Genomic DNA, 17,997 nt, shown 5'->3' on the forward strand with positions numbered 1-17,997 from the left:
CTTTATATTTAAGTGTGTAGCTTGTAGACAACACATATTTGGGTCTTGTTTTTTGACCCATTCTGGCAACCTCTGGCTTTTAATAGGTACATTTAGACAACTGACATTCAAAGTGATTACTGATATGGTTGGATTAATATCTACCAGATTTGTTATGGCTTTCTATTTATTGTCCTTGTTAATTCCTATTTTCGTCTTCCATTCTTTTTCTGCCTTTTGTAGTAGTAACTGAGCCTTTTACATGAGTCCATTTTCTCTCTTTTCTTAGCTCATTACTTATACCTTTTTACTTTTTAGTGATTGCCCTAGATTTTGCGATATGCATTTATAACTAATCCAAGTCCAAGTTCATATAACACTATACTGCTTCATGGATACTGTGAGTATCCAATAATAACAAAATAATTCTAATTCCTATCTCCTTTCCCATGTATCATTGCTGTCATTTATCTTATCTGTATATAAGGATACATAAGTTTTACGTATGTATAAATATGTAAATTACATAGAGTGTATATAAACATAAGCATACCTAATTGAATACATTGTTGCTATTATTATTTTAAACAAATAGTTATCTCTTAGATCAATTAAGAATCAACAAAAATAGGGGCGCCTGGGTGGCTCAGTCAGTTGAGCCTCCGACTTCGGCTCAGGTCATGATCTCATGGTTTGTGGGTTTGAGCCCCATGTCGGGCTCTGTGCTGACAGCTCAGAGCCTGGAGCCTGCTCTGTGTCTCCCTCTCTCTCGGACTCTCCCCTGCTTGTGCTGTCTCTCTCTGTCTCTCAAAAATAAATAAAAAATATTTTTAAAAAAAGAATCAACAAAAATAGGGGCAGCTATCTCACTCAGAAGAGTGTGCAACTCTTGATCTTGGGGTTGTGAGTTCAAGCCCTATGTTGGGTGTTGAGAATATTTATATAAATACATATTTTTTAATTTTAAGTGTTTTATTTTACCTTCACTTATTCCTTCTCCAATGCACTCACTTTCTTAATGCAGATTTGAGTTTTGGACATATATCTTTTTTCTTTTCCCTGAAGAACTTTTAACATTTCTTGCAAAGCAGGTCTACCAGCAGTATATTACCTCAATTTTTGTTTGAGAGATTCTGTTTTTCCTTCACCTTTTTAAAAAGTTTATTTATTTATTTTGAAAAAGAGAGAGAGGAGCATAAGAGCAGGAGGGGCAGAGAGAGGAGAGAGAGAATCCCAAGGATGTTCCATGCTATTAGCACACAGAACCCAACATGGGGCCCAATCTCACCAACTATGATACGAGATCATGACCTGGGCCAAAATCAAGAGGCGGACATTCAACTGACTGAGCCACCCAGGTACCCCTTCTTTCATTACTGAAGGACAACTTCACCAGGTACAGAATTGTAGGTTGGTCGCTTTTTCTCTCAACGCTTCAAATAATCCAATCCACTTTTCTTCTCGCCCGAGTGGTTTCTGAGAAGTTGGATGCAATTCTTATCTTTGCTCCTCTAAAGGTAAGCTCTATTTTTCCTCCAGCTTCTTCCAGGACATTTTCTCTGATTTTCTGTACTTTGAAGATATGCCTAAGTGTAGTTTTTTATGACATTTAATATTCTGCTAGTATTCATTGAGCTTTGTGGATCTGTGGTTTAGTATCTGACCTTAATATGGGGAAGTTCTTGGTCATAATTGTTTCAGATATTTCTTCTGTTTCTTTATCCCTCTTCTGGTATTCCCATTACATATACACTACAGCTCCTAGAATTGCTCTACAGTTCTCGACTATTCTGTTCTGGGTTTTTTTTCAGTCTTTTTTTTTTCCTCTTTGATGTCAGTTTTGAAGGTTTCTATTGGGATATTCCCAAGCTCAGAGAGTCCTTCCTCAGCTGTGTCAAGTCTACTAATGAGCCCAGCAAAGGCATTCTTCATTTCTGTTAGTGTTTTTAAGCTTCTGGCATTTTGGGTTCTTTCTTAAGGTTTCCATTTTCTCTGCCCATCTGTTTTTGCATGTGGTCTACTTTATCCATTAGGGCCCTCATCATAGCTGTTTTACTTGCTGATAAGTCCAACACACCTGCCACATCTGAATCTGGTTCTGATGCTTTCTCTGTCTCTTCACACTGTGTTTTTGCCTTTTTTTATTATGTTCTGCTATTTTTTCTTGATAGCCAGACCTGATGTACTATGTAAAGAGAACTCCTGCAAATAGGCCCTTTGTAATATGATAGCAAGGTGTGGGAGTACAGGAAGTATTCTATAGTCTCATGATTAGGTCTCATTAGTCTGTTAGTAAGCCTTTACCTCTGGACCGTGAACTCCACATGTGCTTCTCGGTCCTCTGTCCCTAACCACCCTTAGGTGGGACAGGATGACTTAGAACTGTCTAGAGTGGGATCCTCTGCACAGGTCCGTTAGACTCCGATAAAACCCCAGCAGGTTAGGTTCTGCTGAAGTAGTTTCTCCTTGAGAGCAAACGGTTAAGAACAGACTGTTCTGGCATTTTTCAAAAGCAGCTCCCTTTCCCCAAAAGTGTGGGGGCCTCTCCTGTGACTGGGTCCCCCTGGAGTTTTTAACTCTCAGAGCTATCCACACCGAAGCCTCCAGCAATTTGTCAATTATGGTTTAGGTTTTCCTACCCTAGTGCTAGTTGTGGGGAAGCCTGCTGCTCAAGAATGTTTGGCTCTGTTTTAAGTTGTGATTCTCTGTAGCCACCTGACTATGTCTCCAATTTGGGAGCGGCAGTTAGCCCTGTGGCCTCACTTCTCCTAAGAACATAAGAGCTGTTGATTTTCTAGTCTGTCCTGCCTTTTACTTGTTGTTAGGACAGATTGGTGACTTGTAAGTTCCTTACACATTGGACTGGAAACTGGAAGTCACGAATTTCATGTTCACTGAAGTCAATTTGAGGTGGGTCTCTGCTATTTGCAAACAAAAATATTCCACTGAAAACAGTAGCGCTTACAATGCTTTTCCAAGTCCAAGCTCTTTTCTCACTGTTAACTCTTTTCATGAGTAAATCAAGGCCTCGAGATGGGATGCTGATGACTCAAAGTTAAAAAAAAAAAAGGTAGAAAAAACACCCTGGGCCTCAGCTCAGAGAAAAGCAATCCAATCCCTTTATTTCACATATAGAAAAACAGGCCATATTCTCATACATTCTGGGTGAAACTTTGGCAGAAGATGATTTAACAACATCAATCGACTGTAAACATACAGAGCCTTTGACCCAGCGATGCTACTGCTAGAAATAGATCCTACTCACACATGTGCACAAGTATGCTCACTGTGGTGCTATTCCTAAGAAGAATTAGGAATGGTCGAAACGTCCGACAATAAGGAAAAGATTAAATTGATTACAGTGTACACTGTGGGGGAAGGCTTTACAGTCAACCAAAAGGATGAGGTGGATCTATAGGAACCCCACGGAAGTTCTCCATGATACGGCGTTCAATTAAAAAAAAAAAGGCAGGACTCATAAGAACACAGAGAGCATGCTCTCATTTACGTAAAGGACAAGATGAGGAACCGGGACACGTGTGCATGTGCATGTGTAGGCGTGCAATACACAGACAGAGGCATGGAAAGGGTGCGCACCACACCACCTGATGAGGGATCTTTGTGTTTTGTTTTGTGTTTTTCTACATTGCAGCAATGCACCACAATGCATTTACATATGATTTGGCCAAAAGACCCAAGAACAAACAAAACCGGGGACAGGCGGGGGGGACACACAACATGGTAGAGGAAGAGCTGGTCCAGAACTCAGCCCTCCTGGTTCCTACCCTGGACTCATTCCTCTAGCGCCTCTGAATCTCCATGCTGTTGCGTTCACTCACAGCCTGTTACAATCACAGCAGCCACTATTTATCTTGGAGTCAGGTCACTGCAACCCTAGGAGGTAAGGACTACTCTCATCCATGTTTTACAGAGAAAACTGAGGCTCTAGGAGAGGAGGTTCCCGTAGTTGCAACCTTTGGTCTAATCTAAAGAGAAAGACCTTTGTAGCCCTGCTCGTGGTCCCTCGTACCCAGAAGCCCCTCAAGAAACGCAGGATGACCTAAAAGAACTGACCTGATACTCCTCCTCGGTAAGCCCCTCGGCCAGGGCATGCTGGCGCAGCTGGTCTGGGTCCTGGGCACGGAAGAGTCGGCTGAGTAGGGCATAGATGTAGGGGGCCTCAGGGGAGGTCTGCAGCAGCACAGCCAGGCCTCCGTACCAGGCGGCCTGTGACAGATGGTGGGCATACAGGCGCTCTGTGGGTGACAGCAGGCGGAAGGCCTCACGGCAGTCCAGGCTAGACACACCGATGTCATTGGGCAGGATGTACTGGGCGTCCGCCATGGGCCCTGCTGAGAACCATCACCATCATCACTGCCTCCTTTTACCACACACCTAGCTCTGCACTCTCATGGTCTCATTTAATCCTCCCCCAAACCCATTTACCAGATACACTAACTGAGGCTAAGAGATTAGGTGATTCACCCAAGGATATTACAAAATAAATTGGTGGGTCCCATTTGGCCTGGAGCCCCTAAGCCTTAAAGAATGAATTCAACTACCAGTATTACAGATGGGGAAACCGAGGCCCAGAGAGGCTAAGAGCTTTGCCTAATAACAAAGGAGAGATCAGAGCTGAGACCTGCATCTCTAGACTCCCAGAGGGGGCTTCTCAGCTTCCCCTCCTCCTTCTCTGACTTCCTAGACTCCTCTTCAGAATTCTCCTAAGTTCTGAATTCTTCAATTTCACCCACCACTGTGTTCACAAGGACAGAGTTCCATCCTACCAGTTGGAAGACCCAGGTTCCAAACCTGGTTTAGCTCTAGACTTCTAAAATCAAGTCAGTTTTCACTTTTCTGTGCCTCCGTTTCCACCTCTGTAAAATGGGGGTGATAATAACACCAACCTCACCAGGACAGTGTGCAATACGTCTTACTCTCACCCTTCTAACTGGCTTTTCCTTGGCCCTCCATCCTCCTATCCTCTCCCTGCGCTCCGCTAGGGGCGCCACAGAGCCGCAGAAGTTCGGAGCTGGAAGAAAACTCATTTTACAGACAGAGAGACTGAGGCTTAGAGAAGCCACGAAACTTACCGAACTCTCACAGCCCCGTTCAGACCCGGGATCTCCCAATCCAGGGCATTTTCCACACCGCCTTCCCGTCCCCACCACTCCGGATGCACCGCTCCAATAGCACTAACCTCTCCCCCACCCCCCACCTCTCCCCGGGTTAACTGCTGCCCGGAGGGTTCCTTGGCATAGGACCCACAATGAATGTGGAAGGGGTACTGGATGGAAGGCAGAAAAAAAATGATTTTGTGTTCGGTCCAGACTCGCCCTGTCCCCCGAGGATGACGCATTGTGACCCCAAAACCCGGGCGCCGCGCCTCACCTGCAGCCGCTGTTCCGATCGCAAACTCACTTCCTGCTTCCGGCTCCCCCATTCATTGGGGCTCCGCGAACTCCGCCCCCCGCGGCCAATTGTCGGGCCTCGGGGCCCGGATGGGCATCAGCTCCAGCCAATAGACGCACTTCAGCGCAGTCCACGGGCCCGCCTCTCCCCGCCTCCGGGCCCTACAGGGTCGCGCGGGGGCGGCCCCTGCGGCCTTGGCCTTTGTCAGCGAGGGTGCTCGCGCGGGCGCCTAGGACTTGAGTGGATGGCTTGGCCGCGGCCTAGTCCTGGCAGACTGGGCTGACAAGGTCCCTCAGTCCGGACAGGGTGGCATGGGTGTAATGTACGGAGCACACAGACTGCCCTCCCCCTCCCGAGTCCCAACCCGGCTTGCTTTGGGTCCCCCACCTCAGTTTTGCAGATGGGAACCTGCAGAGTGGAAGTCATGTGGCTCCCTCTTCCTCACTGGTATCGAGGGTCAGGGGGTGGAGACGCTTGGGAGACTGCGACCCTACAGGGCAAGCTGCTGGGCTTGGGCCAAGGTGATCACATTCTTGCGAAGGACACGGGGACACGGAGAAACGCTCTCAAGGGCTTCACTGCCCCGCCATTGACTCGCCAGGGGCCTGAGAGGCGACTGCTAAACATCTCTGAGCCTTTGTCTCCCAGGCACAAAGGGATGAGAGGCCTGGCAGCCTGTTGGTGCTTTCCGGATACCTCGATGGAACGGAAAGCATCCTGTGACCCTGAAAAGCAAAGCAGGGCCTGAGGTCCACTTTTGCACGTCTAGACGGACTCCCAAGAGGATATCCTGGGTGGGGCATGGCAGGAGAAGTGCTGGGGCCAGGCCTGGGTTAAATGGGGAGCTCTGCGAAGGTCCTGAGTCAGTGTGGGCAGAGCCAGGCCATCTGAGGTCAAATCTGGCCTTCATTGCCAAATGGCTGTGTGGCCTAAGGGGGGGACACTTTACCTCTTCAAGTCTTGGCTTCCTCAGCCAGGAAACCAGGCTGGGCTAACACTTGTCTTATCCCACTTGGAGGAATGTTGTGACCCTGAGTGAAGTGATGAGCAGGCAGTCTGCCCCCTAGTGTTGTGCCCACAGGGACTGGGAAAAGGGAGTACCTGACAACCACATACTCCCCTTGCCATACCTTTGCCACACCTGTGTCTAGGCCCACAGCAGGGTCTGCCCACCATTGGCACCAGTTTCTCCTTTATGAAAATGCCCAAGGCCCTGCTAGACACAACAGTGCTACTTACTGTTGGCTCTGATGATTATCATTACGAGGAGGAGCTCAATAATTGGTCTATGTCCTTAGGAGAGTCACTCCTCTTCTTCCCTGTGCCTCAGTTTTGTCTCTAAAATGGGTACACTTCCTTGATTTGAGCGAATTTGAAATGTGCACCAGTAAAGGAGGTAGTGTTCTCCAGCCACCAGTGGGCAGCTCAGGTGAGCAAAAGATCCCAGTGCTCCTGGGACCCTTAACCAAGCCGTGTTTTTATGATCACAGTTAGTAGGAGCACATGAGGTCCTGTGTTAGCAGCTTGACATGGAGGACATTTCATTCTTGCAAAAACCCAATAGGATATCATTTTACCCATTGCAGGAGATGGGGAAACTGAGGCCAATAGGTTCATTGACTTCTCTAAGGCCACCTAGCCTCTCCTCAGGTGTCCCTGAACAGGAGTCTAGCCTTACTGATACCTTCCACCACACTGTCCCCTCCCCTTGCCCCAACATACACACACACACACAGGATCATATGGAGCAGTCTACTCACTGGAGTCATGACCATCCCCAGCCTTGGTTCTTCGCCACGGAAACGCAGGAGGGGTTTGTGAGAAGGTAATATTAAGTACCTATTGTGTTACAGGTACTCTCTATACAGTTACAATGTAGTAACTGCTGTTCCATTTGACAGGTGAGGGGCCTGAGGCTCCAAGAGCTGGAAAAGGGCAGTGCTGGGCCACCAAGTTCAGGGCTGCCTTATGCTCCCTCACTACCTTTGCGTTCTCCCTGGGATGGTACTATACGCTCTGTGTGTCTCTTCTCTCAGAGTCTAAGTTCTTTGCTGGATCGCCCTGCCTGGTTCCCAACCAGAAGAAAAACAACTCAGAATTCCTAATGGTGTGTGTGTGTGCGTGCACGTGCACGCATGTTGCAGGACGCCCATATCCACCTGAGCATCCCATCCCCCTCTGGGCCCCCACCGTGGCAGTCCGATGCCCGGGAATCTCATCACATCCCCTCTTCACCACCCACAGGGACCCTCTGTCTTCTCACAAGCCCGAGCTCTGGTCTCTGTGGCCCCTGCCAGATCCCTCCCCTTGGAATCTGTCCTCCCTAAGGCTCTAACAGCTGTCTTCAACTGGGGATGATGCCAGGGTCAGGCCTGCGCTTAGAGCCTCTTTTTCAGATTTTTGTATCTCCAGAACCTTCACCTGTCTCTCAAGCTTGTTGCCCCCAGGAATGGTCTGGAAGCAACCCCAGCAGCACACTGAGGCTGCCTTGGCTCTCAGGGAGAAGTGACACTTGGCCAAGATGAGTGAGGGTCCACTTCAGACTTGGTCTCCATGGCAACCAAGGGCCACCAGGCCCCAGCCCAACATCCATACCCTTCATTCCTCATTTCTGCCCCTCTAGACCCGGCTCCTCTGTTATCAAGCCTTTTCCCTACCAAACCTTCGCATATGCTGTTCCTGTTACCTGCGCCGCCCTCCCGACTTCTCCCACCCCTGTCCAAGGAAAGCAGCACAGTGTGACAGAGAAGGGGGCAGGCTGAGGCCAGGATTTGATCCTTCCCAGCCATATCACTTGGCGCATGTGCCTTAATCTCAGAATCTTAGACAGAAATGGTAACACCTTCCTCCCTGGGTTATTGTGAGGATTAAATAGCAAAACCTCCTGGTCAGTGCTCTATTGACACAGATAATAGCAGCAGCAGCAGCAGCAGCAGCAGAGCAAGGGGCATGGTGGGCACTTGGTAATAGCAGCCCTCCTGTCACAGCCAGCGCTCTGTTAGAGTCCCCTCCCCCGCTTCCCTCTGCTCCTGACTGCCCACAGTGAGGTTCTAAAGCCTCCATCCAGCATCTTCCCCATCTGCGCAGCGCCGACCTCTTGCTCCAGCCTCCTTTCTGCCCCCCTGTAGCCACTGCTGCACTCAACCGCCCACCCAGTCCCCTGCTTCCTCCTCCCCGAGCCTGTGCTCAGCCTCCCTCCTGCCCACAGCACGCTCCCCCTTCCTGTGGGGAGTTCCCACGCAAGCCTCCCTCACGCTCCCGCCTTCCAGTGAGGCCTGCTCCACAGCCTTTGATCGTTCTCTGATCCGGGCACTCAGGAAACTGCTGTCATTCAGTGATTTGGTCTGTCATCCACTAGACTGTGAATTCCACCGGGCAGTGAACCAAGTCTGATTGTCTCTGTGTCCCCAGAGCCCACTTGGCATAGAGTCCAGCCCGCAGTGGGTATCAGCAGATGCCAGTCCCAACCTGCTGCCACCCATCACTCACACAGGGGCTGGCGGCACTGCACTCATGCGGGACACGCGGGACTTGCGAGGGCAGCTGAGCAGCAAGGTTTATAGAGGAACCCAGGGCGGCAGCAGGGTGAGTATATCTGGAGCTGGGTTGGCAGGCTCGGGGCACAGCCAGCCTAAGCTGGGGGTCAGGGGCCCACAGCCCCTTCACTCCCCCAGGGACACAGTGTAGGCGGCATGAGGTGGGACACCCCAGGAAAGCCCAGGACAGAGCTGGTGCTGAGGGCCCCATCATTCTGACTGGGGGAGGGGTTCTGGGGACCAGCGTTAAGAGGGGAGGAGCACAGCCCATCCAACGCGTCCATCCGGTGTGGCGATGTGCCAGCAGGTCGAGTCCCACATGCAGAGCTCCCTCTGGGCTGCAGAAGGTGAGGGACCTCGGTGGGTGGGTGGGCATGGCAGCCAGGGCCCCGGGAGAGCCTAGTCCAGTGGCCCCTGGAAAATGAGGCGGACACAGCCATGCTCGCCGGTGAGCCAGGCCCCACAAAAGGGGCAGGCAGCGTGGAAGGCGTGGGTGCCATGGGGCAGCGGTGTCTGGGCCCAGTAGCGGGCAGTCTTCTCAGAGCAGACATGGCCGCAGGGTGCAAAGGCATGGCTGGGTGGTCCAGGGTCCAGACAGAGGCCGGCCTCCTGGCCAAGCCACAGGGGGACATAGGGTCCCACGAGGCGACAGAGAGGACATTCACGTTCCTGGGGGCCCCGCTCTCTCCTACAGCCCCAGCCGTGGTAGCCGTGGACGTGGCCACAACGGACGTAGACCCACGGCTGCTGCTTGTCGGGCGCTGTGCGGCCACGGGCCGGACTGGGAAAGGCCAGGGTGCTGAGGCCCACGGGGCACTGGGGCCGTGCTGCGTTCGCCTCCTGCCGCTGGGCCTCCAGCTGCTTCAGCGTGGGTGCCCTCAGCAGCCCGGCTGGCGTGCGCCACAGCAGCGTGGCCCCACACAGGTCAATGAGGGAGCCGTCCTGAAGCACATTAGACTCGTTTTCCACCTGCCAGAGACAGCAGAAGGGCCTTACTGCTCAAGAGGCCCCCGAACTCCTGGCCGTTGGGCAGCTGTCACCCCAGCCAAGCCACCTGTCCATCCCACTGGACCTCCCTGGAGAGAACACCCTGGACCAATGGGACCAGCTGGGCTGGGGCAGATGACCCAGGAGGCCTGAGAACCCACGTGGGAGGGCAAGTCAGTGCTCCCAGGCATGCACTGTCTCTCACAGTGGGACGTGGGCCTTAGTCACTTTATCTGTCAGATCAGAAGAGCTGGACCAAAACAAGGTTTTCCCCAGGCTCATCCCTAAGGCAGAAGTGGGAAATTCTTCTATCTGAGAAACACGGGGGGCTTAGCCCAAGGCAGCTGTCCTAGTGGCTGCGGTTAAAAGGCACGATTCTAGAACTAGCCTGCGTGGGTGTGACTCCTGGCTTCGCCGTTCACTAACTTTGCGTCCCTAGTCAAGTAACTCAACCTCTCTGAGTCTAAATTTCCTTATCCTCAAGATGGAGTCTGCGTCCCATTATTTCAAGTGGTTCTCGTGAATCAATCGATGCAAACATCTGGAACAGTGCCTGGAACCTAGTAGGGACTCAACAAGCGTGTGAAATATTCACACACACCGTTTTTAAAGAGAACGTTTCTCCAAATCTTCCCACAGAATCAGTCCTCTGCAAAGAGAAGCCGTGCTCTTCCTGGAGATTTTGCAATCTGCTTGCCGGGCGTGCTCATGCTCCAGACAGGGTCTGTGAGGCCTGTTTGAGGAGCTTAGCCCCATGCCCTTGGGCAGACCCCCACCTTCTCTCTAGGACTCTATCCAGGCCCCTAATATGGGTTCTGTGCCACGTGGAGCATTCACTGTCACCTCTATCAGAACTACTCCAGGGGCCCTTTCCCGCTAGTAGAGGATAATAAAGCTAAATCCGTCCGAATGTGAGAGAGACGTTACAAACTGCCAACACTTTCGGCTATAAACTGCTCACACATGGGCCAAGTGTCATCCTCATAAGAGGCTGGGATTTCTTAAGCTGCCGGCATCCCTAAAGCCACCTGCTACTGCACAGTGCATTTTTGTGCATCTATTGCACCTCACCCCAGGGACCTGGGCTACGTTTTGGAGCCGCTGGTCTGGTCCTCTCTGTGGGACATGACCCCCAGATGGAGCCTGTTGGAGTTCCCTTGTGTAGGAGGGCTGCAGATCAGGGGGAAGGGGCTGGGAAGGATGGGGGGGGGCGGGTTGTGGGGGATGGGGCAGGCCACCTACCAGCTTCCCTCGCTGCTGTGCTGAGCGGCTGTCCCTCAGAGTGTATACATTCCCACAGACCGAAATCTCCCTCCAGACACCCGGGGCCGAGTCCTCCGAGAAGCCGCCTGCTGGGTGCATCACGAGGACCCCATTGGTGGTTAAGCCGTCCATCAGGCCGTCGGGGGTCCGCCACTTGGCTGCCCGCTCCTGGGACCACATGTGGGATCAGATCACATCCCCGAGTGGCCCCCAGCAGGCCGCGAGCCCAGGATGCTGCCCGAATACCCTCACAGTCAGAGGTGGCCCAGAGAGGACTGGAATGGGCACTGCATGGCCATGGGCATCACCTGAACTCCTGGAGTCTCGCTGGGCTCACTTTTTAAGTGGCGTTGCTAATGCCAGCATAGGTCACGGTTATGATGACTGCCGGCTGGTCTATCACCACCCCCCCCAGCCTCCCCCCTCTGCTCACTCTCAGATAGAGTGCCGGTCCCTGCCTGGGGGGGAGCTCACTCACTCCAAGGAAGATGTTGCTGGAGGCATCGAAGCCAGCAGCATAGATGCGGGCAGTGTAGGGCGGCCGGCGGTCACAGAGGATGCGGCAGGCATAGCGGGAGATGGTACTCTGGGCAGAGGGACCCTCGGCAGCCCCTCCTCCGGGCGATGTGTCTGTTACCACAAAGTCGATCATGTTCTCAGTGGAGCGGCCAATCTGTGAGGAAGAGGAGGGCGAGCACAGGGCTGCTGTGCACTGCTCGATCCCACAGGCTTGTACCCCAGGGTTCCCAGGAGCTGCTCTGCACGCAGAGTCACCCAACAGTGAGGAGGGGGCAGTAGCATCCCAACCCCCCAAGCATCCCGGGCTCTCAGCTGGGTCTCCAAATCCAGTTGCTAGGATCTGGCGCTTCTCTGTCTCCCCCACTCAATAAAAATGAGTTGGTTTTTTTTGAGAGACCAGTGAAAAGGTAATAGGCATGGCCTGGGAGTGCTCAACATTAGCAGGAGATAGTGAATTTTTTGAATTTACTAGATATGGTGCTAAGCACTTCATGGGCAATCTCTCAGCTAATCTTCCCGATAATTCCATGGGGTAGGAATATTGTGGGCCCCACTGTACAGATGAGGAAACTGAGGCCCAAAGAGACTAAGTGACTCTTGCCCAAGGTCACCCAGCTAGTAAGTGATGGAGCTAGGATCTGACCCAGGCAGTATGACTGTCACACCACACTCTGAACTCTTAAGCTGCATGGCCTCCCAGGGCCTGGAAGTCTGTGTTGGGTTTTAAATTTTGATACAGCCACTGGTTTGCTGTGTGACTCCAGGAAGTCAACAGCCCTCTTATAGGACATGCTGCTTCCCCATCTGAAAACTGAGCCCCCCCTGCCCAAAACACCCTCACCACGGCCTTCGGTCCTCCAGGGTCACTCTGGAGGGCCTGCAGCGCTGCACACTGAAGCCTGGCAGCTCGGTGGCCAAGAGGCTTGCAGAGGGGCCTGAGCATACCTGGAACATGTCTGTGTCACTGTCATGTGTGTACTCAACTATGACCGAGTGGCTCCGGGACAGTGTGTACGAGATGCTGTGCTGGCCACGGTTACTCAGTGCCTGGTAGGGAGAAAGGAGAAGTCACTACCCAGGACATGTGGCCAGGAGAAGCCAGGAGTCGGAATCCAAAGCCGACTGGCCAATCCCAGCAAAGGGGCAGCTCTGTCCTTGCAGAGGATGTCCTGTGCAGCTGGCACTATACTCGGGTTGCCTTCTCTGACCCCTACTGCCACCCCAAGAGGGAGGCCTAGGGATTATTCCCATTTTATGGCTGAGGGAACTGCAGCTCAGGGAGGAGAAGAGACTGGCCAAAAGTCACACAGTTGGAAACAGGGGAGCGCGTCTCTTAACCCAAACCCTCGAAGCAAAGGCTTTTCCTTGGCCGTGGCTGTGTGACTGTCACATCCCTTCTCTGAGCCTTTGGCTGCCTCTAAATGATGCTGATCATTGCCATCCAATGGCTGGCGTCTGGTCATCAAAGAAACATTCTGCAAACTGTAGAGTGCTGTGCACTACAGGGGGGCCCCTCGGCACCACTTCCCCGGAAGCCCAAGGCAGAGGGTGAAGACACAGTGGGCTCCCCTGCTGCAGCAGGCCTGTGGGTGAGCAGCACTTGGAGGGCTGAGGACCTGGGATTTGGGCAGGGAGCAGAGGACTTTTGGCCAGGCGTACTGCGACAGGCTGCTTGCCTTGGAGACGAGCGGTGTGGAGATGTGGTGCATGACGTCTGGCTTCACTCCGTTGGCATGGGGCCGGCGGCTCAGTGCCAGGCGGCTCCTCCGGCGGCCCTTGTCCCCACTTGCCAGACATCCATTGTAGCTGTGGATGTGGAGGGTTAAAAAGAAGGAATTGCAGAGAGAGAGAGAGAGAGAGAGAGAGAGAAAGAAAAGAAAGTGAGCCCCTGAGAGATTTGGAGGAACTACTAGCTTCTGGGCAGACTCTACCATAACACTAGAACCATCTGAAACTAGAAGACCTCCTCCACTATATCAAATCCCCACCTTCGGAAGGAAGGTGAGGAGCAGAGTAGCTACAACAGACCTTCCAGTCAATTAACCAGTGTTTCCTGGATGCCTGAGCCATGTGTGGCCAGATGCTGGGCGGCGGGGGGGCGTCGGGGGCACACCACAGGTCAGTTCTGTGCCCTCAGCGGCAGGGGAGTGAGCCTTTCAAGGAACCGGGACCAACGGCACCACAGGCCCAGAGGCAGGAGTAGTGGATTCTGGCCTCAGATCAGGTTTCTAGAAGAGGGAGCCCCTTTATGGGGCCTTGAAGAACTGGAAAGTATTCACCTTGAGAGCAAACTGTCATTTATTACACCACAAGTGTTACTGGAACCCAGAATGAAAGGAAAAACAGAGGGGTGCCTAGGTGACTCGGCTGGTTAGGCATCTGACTCTTGGGTATGTATGGGTCAGGTCATGATCTCGCAGTTCGTGAGTTAGAGCCCTGCACTGACAGCGCAGAGCCTGCTTGGGATTCTCTGTCTCTGTCTGTCTGTCTTTCTCTCTCCTTTTCTCTCTGCCCCTCTCCTGCTCATGCTCTCTCTCCCTCTCAAAATAAATAAATAAACCTTAAGAAAAGAAGAAAGAAAGAAAAAACAGACCCACAATGCTATCACCTCCATACATCCATACATGTCAAATTTCTACCTTCCTTCTAGCTCTCTTCCAGAGGGAGTGATTGTGGAAGGCAGAGATGGGGTGAGTCACAGCCTTGATCACTGCCATGTACTGGAGGCTCCCGTGTTCCTGGTGCTTCATGTTATTAATTACCTAATGGAATCTGTGCAATGTCCTGCCAGGCAAGTACCTTTCTTCCCATTTTACCAATGAGAAAAATTGAGGCTCAGGGAGGTAAAATGACCTGCCTGAGGTCCCACGCTAGTAAGTGAAAAAGTCAGAGTTCTGAACTCGGGTCGTCTGACTCCGGCCTTTCTTGCAGAAGCCCTTCCTGAGGGAAGGCTTGCCCCAAGCAAAGGCCATGAGGCTGGCAGGGTTTCGTGAGATCAGGGAGTGGTGATTGGGGTGGTAAGCTGCAGTAGAGGAAGATGAAGCTGGTGGAAGGGCCCTGAACACCAAGCTTAAGAGCTTGGACTTTATTCTGGAAGACTAGGGAGCCACAGAAGGATTTGCAGCAGGCAGTCCCAGGATGAAGAGTTGCCAAATACAGATAAGGACTATTTCAATCAGAGTCTTTCCATGAGCTTATTAAAATACAGATTCCCTGGCTGTACCCATGGAGATTCTGATTCTGGCCCATGGGCCTGTCAATGAATATTTTCAACGTGCTCTCCAAGTGGCTCTGTAACCAATGTGGGGCTTCACTGCTCTACAGAGAATAAACCGCTGTCAAGGGGGCCTATCCCCTTAGGTCTGCGCTCTCCCCCATTGGCGACCTCACCCCCCACTGGAAAACCTGCCCTTCCTTTGGGACACCAAGCGGCTGCTCTCCTCACGCAAGCATCCCTGAGAGGGGCATCACTTTTGCCCTACAAATTCTTCCCACCTATGGGGTGTGGGGCAGTTCAGGACACAGGCTCAGGGCTCCGAAGGGCCTGGCTTAAATTCTGGCTCTTCCACTTATCACATGGTCTCTGTAAAATGGTGCTAATTAATGAGGACCTACCTCGCAGGTTCATTGCAAGAACTAAATGAGATAAAGCATTTAAAAAACACCTGGCATACAATAAACTATTTTAAAAAAACATTTGTAGGAAAGTGGATGGACCGCGAGGGTGTCATGCTAAGCGAAATAAGTCAGGCAGAGAAGGACAGATACCATATGTTTGCACTCATAGGTCTAGCAGGAGAGCAGGAGAGACCTAATGGAGGACCAGGGGGAGGGGAAGAGGGAAAGAGAGTTGGGGAGAGAGAGGGACGAAAAACTTGAGAGACTATTGAATACTGAAAATGAACTGAGGGTTGAAGGGGGAGGGGGGAAAGAAGTGGTGGTGATGGAGGAGGGCACTTGTGGGGAAGAGCACTGGGTGTTGTATGGAAACCAATTTGACAATAAACTATTAAAAAAAAAAACGCCTGGCATAAAGTGCGACGGATATACAGCGACGGATAAACGTTCGCTATTATTATTAGGAAAAAGCACATGGTGTGTACATGTCAGCGAACAGTAGCCACTATTATTTCTGAATAATCATAATGACAGCATAGCTTATCAAATATTTTCTTCAGGGCAGCTAGCAGAGAGAAAGGCCGCAAGGAGGTGTGGATGGAGAAGCAAGAAGAGGGGTCTGTGCCTGGGGGCAGAGCTAAGCGGCTGGCGCAGGGGTCCTGGTCAGGCGGAGACCAGGAAGGGATGAGGTTTATCCAACCACCACCAACGCACATTGCTTCCTCTCTCCTGGCCTCGGTTTTCTCATCTGTAGCTTGAGGGTCAGCTGTGGCTTAGTGAAAGTGCACTAGACCTGAAGTAAGAAAGACCTGGGTCCAAATCCCAGCCCTGCCACTTACCAGCTGTGTGCCCTTGGGCCAGTCACTTCCCCTCTCTGAGCCTCGGTTTCCTCACCTCCTTCCTCACAGCATCTTTGTGAAGATTGAAATGAAATAATGTCCATGAAAGGGCTTGGCACAAGCCTGCCTCCCAGAACACTTGATCTGTGCCAGGCACTGTTCTATGCGCCTTACAGAAATCACCTCATTCATTCCTCCGAAAACCCTCTGAGGCATCATTACTGTCCCTGTTTGTAAGATGGGAAAATGGAGGCATAGGGAAGTTAGGCTACTTGCAGAGGCAGGATTTGAACCAAGCATTTTTGCTGGAGAACAGAGGTCTTCACCTCAGACTACATATACTAGGTGCTTTATGAAAGGCAGAGGGTGCTGCTTTTTTTTTTTTTTTTTTTTTTCAGAAACTCAGGTGAGCAGTTAAGAGTTTTCTCAGTAATTTATTTAAAATATGGGAAGATAAAATAACAGGAATTGAGGTGAGTTTGGTCAGCTGTCTCTCAGCTGGGAAGGTGAGGAGGGGGAAGGTCACATGGGGGGAGAGCTGGGGCCCTTGATCTGGCTGCCCTGGGGGGTGCCTGGTGCCCTGCCCCACCTGGGCCAAGGTCGCTCACCCCAGGACGATGAGTTCGCCATACTTGATGGGCTCCTCGCCTGGCTGCGCATCTTCACCAGGAGAAGAGAGGACACAAGAGCCCTGGGTCCCTGGGTGCCCGAGGTCTGAGGTTCGGGGAGACCCCACTTCAGGGTTTCCTTCCAGGACCATTCTGGGCAGAGTGGGAGAGGAGAAAAAGAATTTTGCAACCTCTCATCCCAACCCCCTCAACGCCAGCTCAGGCCTGCTGCCAGGGCCACCTAGGCAAAGGCCAGAGTGACCTTTCACCACCTCTGTTGCTATGGCAACCACTCCACCTCTGCCTCCTTTAAACTGCCCCGGGGTTGCTGGGATACGGGGAAGAGAAATGGGTGGGATGAAACCTAGAGGGAAGGGCCCCACAATCGGAGAGGCAGGATATTTGGTGGGACCAGAGGAGAAGACCAACTTGGGGTGGCCAGAGGATTCTTTTTGGCTAGGACCTCAGAGTCTGGGAGTGCTTGAAAGACACCTCAAGAGTTACAGGACCCTTATTCCTCATCTTAGACTCAGTTCCTGGGTCTGGCTCTTGGCCCCAGGGCCTTAGAGTAACCCTTCTGTCGGGTTCTTGGAATCTGTCTGTCTTAATCATTCAACCCCTTTGCAGGTCTAGGCCTCTGTCTGTCTGTCTTTTTCCTCAATGACTCTCTGTCCTCCCGGGGCTGTCCCTTTCGCCGTCTCTCTTCCCACCCTCCTCCTCACGTCTGCCTGTCTGGCCACCTTCCCCTCCCCATCCATCTGCCTCAGTCTCCTCATCTTGGCTTCTTCCGGCGGGCGGGCCTCTGGACCCCTCCCGGGGGCCCGCCTCCTCCCTCCCTCAGGTGTCTGTCTGCAGTCCCAGGGCCGCCCGGGTCTCCGGAGGCCTGTGGGGGCGGCGCTCCCCCCTCCGGCTGGGGCTGCAGCAGAGCCAGGCTCCGCAGGAAGCCTGTTTGGAAAACATCCCCGCGCAGGAGGGACTGCGCCGGGGCAGGCCGGCGCCCCGCGCCCGGGGCAGGCACAATGACGGCCCGGCGCATACGCAGATACACACCCGGCGGTCCCTGGCCACAAACACGCGCGCGCGCGCGCACAGTCCCGCACACCCCGAGCCCCGCGGGCAGTGCCCGGACGGACGCAGAGCCCACCCGGGACCCGCGAGCGCGCAAACAGCCCCCTGCGCCACCCTCAGACACGCAAACACGCCCCCCGCGCCCGCCGGGGCCCGCCCGGCGCATCC

The 17,997-nt window shown here is 52.6% G+C and overlaps 2 protein-coding genes across 7 annotated transcripts in view; both read right to left on the bottom strand.

Moving 5' to 3' along the window:
- The window catches only part of DPP3 (dipeptidyl peptidase 3), a 38,792-nt gene extending 30,601 nt beyond the window's left edge, over positions 1 to 8,191 (bottom strand). Inside the window, exons 1-2 of one of the 4 annotated variants that reach the window (XM_029956227.1) lie at positions 5,371 to 8,191; positions 4,054 to 4,328 (exon numbers count right to left, since the gene is read on the bottom strand). In XM_029956227.1, coding sequence (XP_029812087.1) covers positions 4,054 to 4,328; positions 5,371 to 5,422 — 327 coding nt within the window. In that variant the 5' untranslated portion in view covers positions 5,423 to 8,191. Of the gene's footprint in view, positions 1 to 4,053; positions 4,332 to 5,072; positions 5,336 to 5,370 lie in introns of those variants that run through there. The other 3 variants (XM_029956226.1, XM_029956228.1, XM_029956229.1) reach the window with 3 other exon arrangements.
- A 738-nt stretch (positions 8,192 to 8,929) lies between these two features.
- PELI3 (pellino E3 ubiquitin protein ligase family member 3) overlaps positions 8,930 to 17,997 on the bottom strand; it is a 9,367-nt gene continuing 299 nt past the window's right edge. The window contains exons 2-8 of one of the 3 annotated variants that reach the window (XM_029956230.1): positions 16,762 to 16,914; positions 16,154 to 16,225; positions 13,373 to 13,502; positions 12,642 to 12,743; positions 11,656 to 11,850; positions 11,157 to 11,345; positions 8,930 to 9,896 (exon numbers count right to left, since the gene is read on the bottom strand). In XM_029956230.1, the coding sequence (XP_029812090.1) occupies positions 9,327 to 9,896; positions 11,157 to 11,345; positions 11,656 to 11,850; positions 12,642 to 12,743; positions 13,373 to 13,502; positions 16,154 to 16,225; positions 16,762 to 16,913 (1,410 nt within the window). In that variant the 5' untranslated portion in view covers position 16,914 and the 3' untranslated portion in view covers positions 8,930 to 9,326. The remainder of the gene's footprint in view (positions 9,897 to 11,156; positions 11,346 to 11,655; positions 11,851 to 12,641; positions 12,744 to 13,372; positions 13,503 to 16,153; positions 16,226 to 16,761; positions 16,915 to 17,997) is intronic. The other 2 variants (XM_029956231.1, XM_029956232.1) reach the window with 2 other exon arrangements.

Source organism: Suricata suricatta, chromosome 11 (genome assembly GCF_006229205.1).
Source record: "Suricata suricatta isolate VVHF042 chromosome 11, meerkat_22Aug2017_6uvM2_HiC, whole genome shotgun sequence".
Classification (NCBI taxonomy): Eukaryota; Metazoa; Chordata; class Mammalia; order Carnivora; family Herpestidae; genus Suricata; species Suricata suricatta.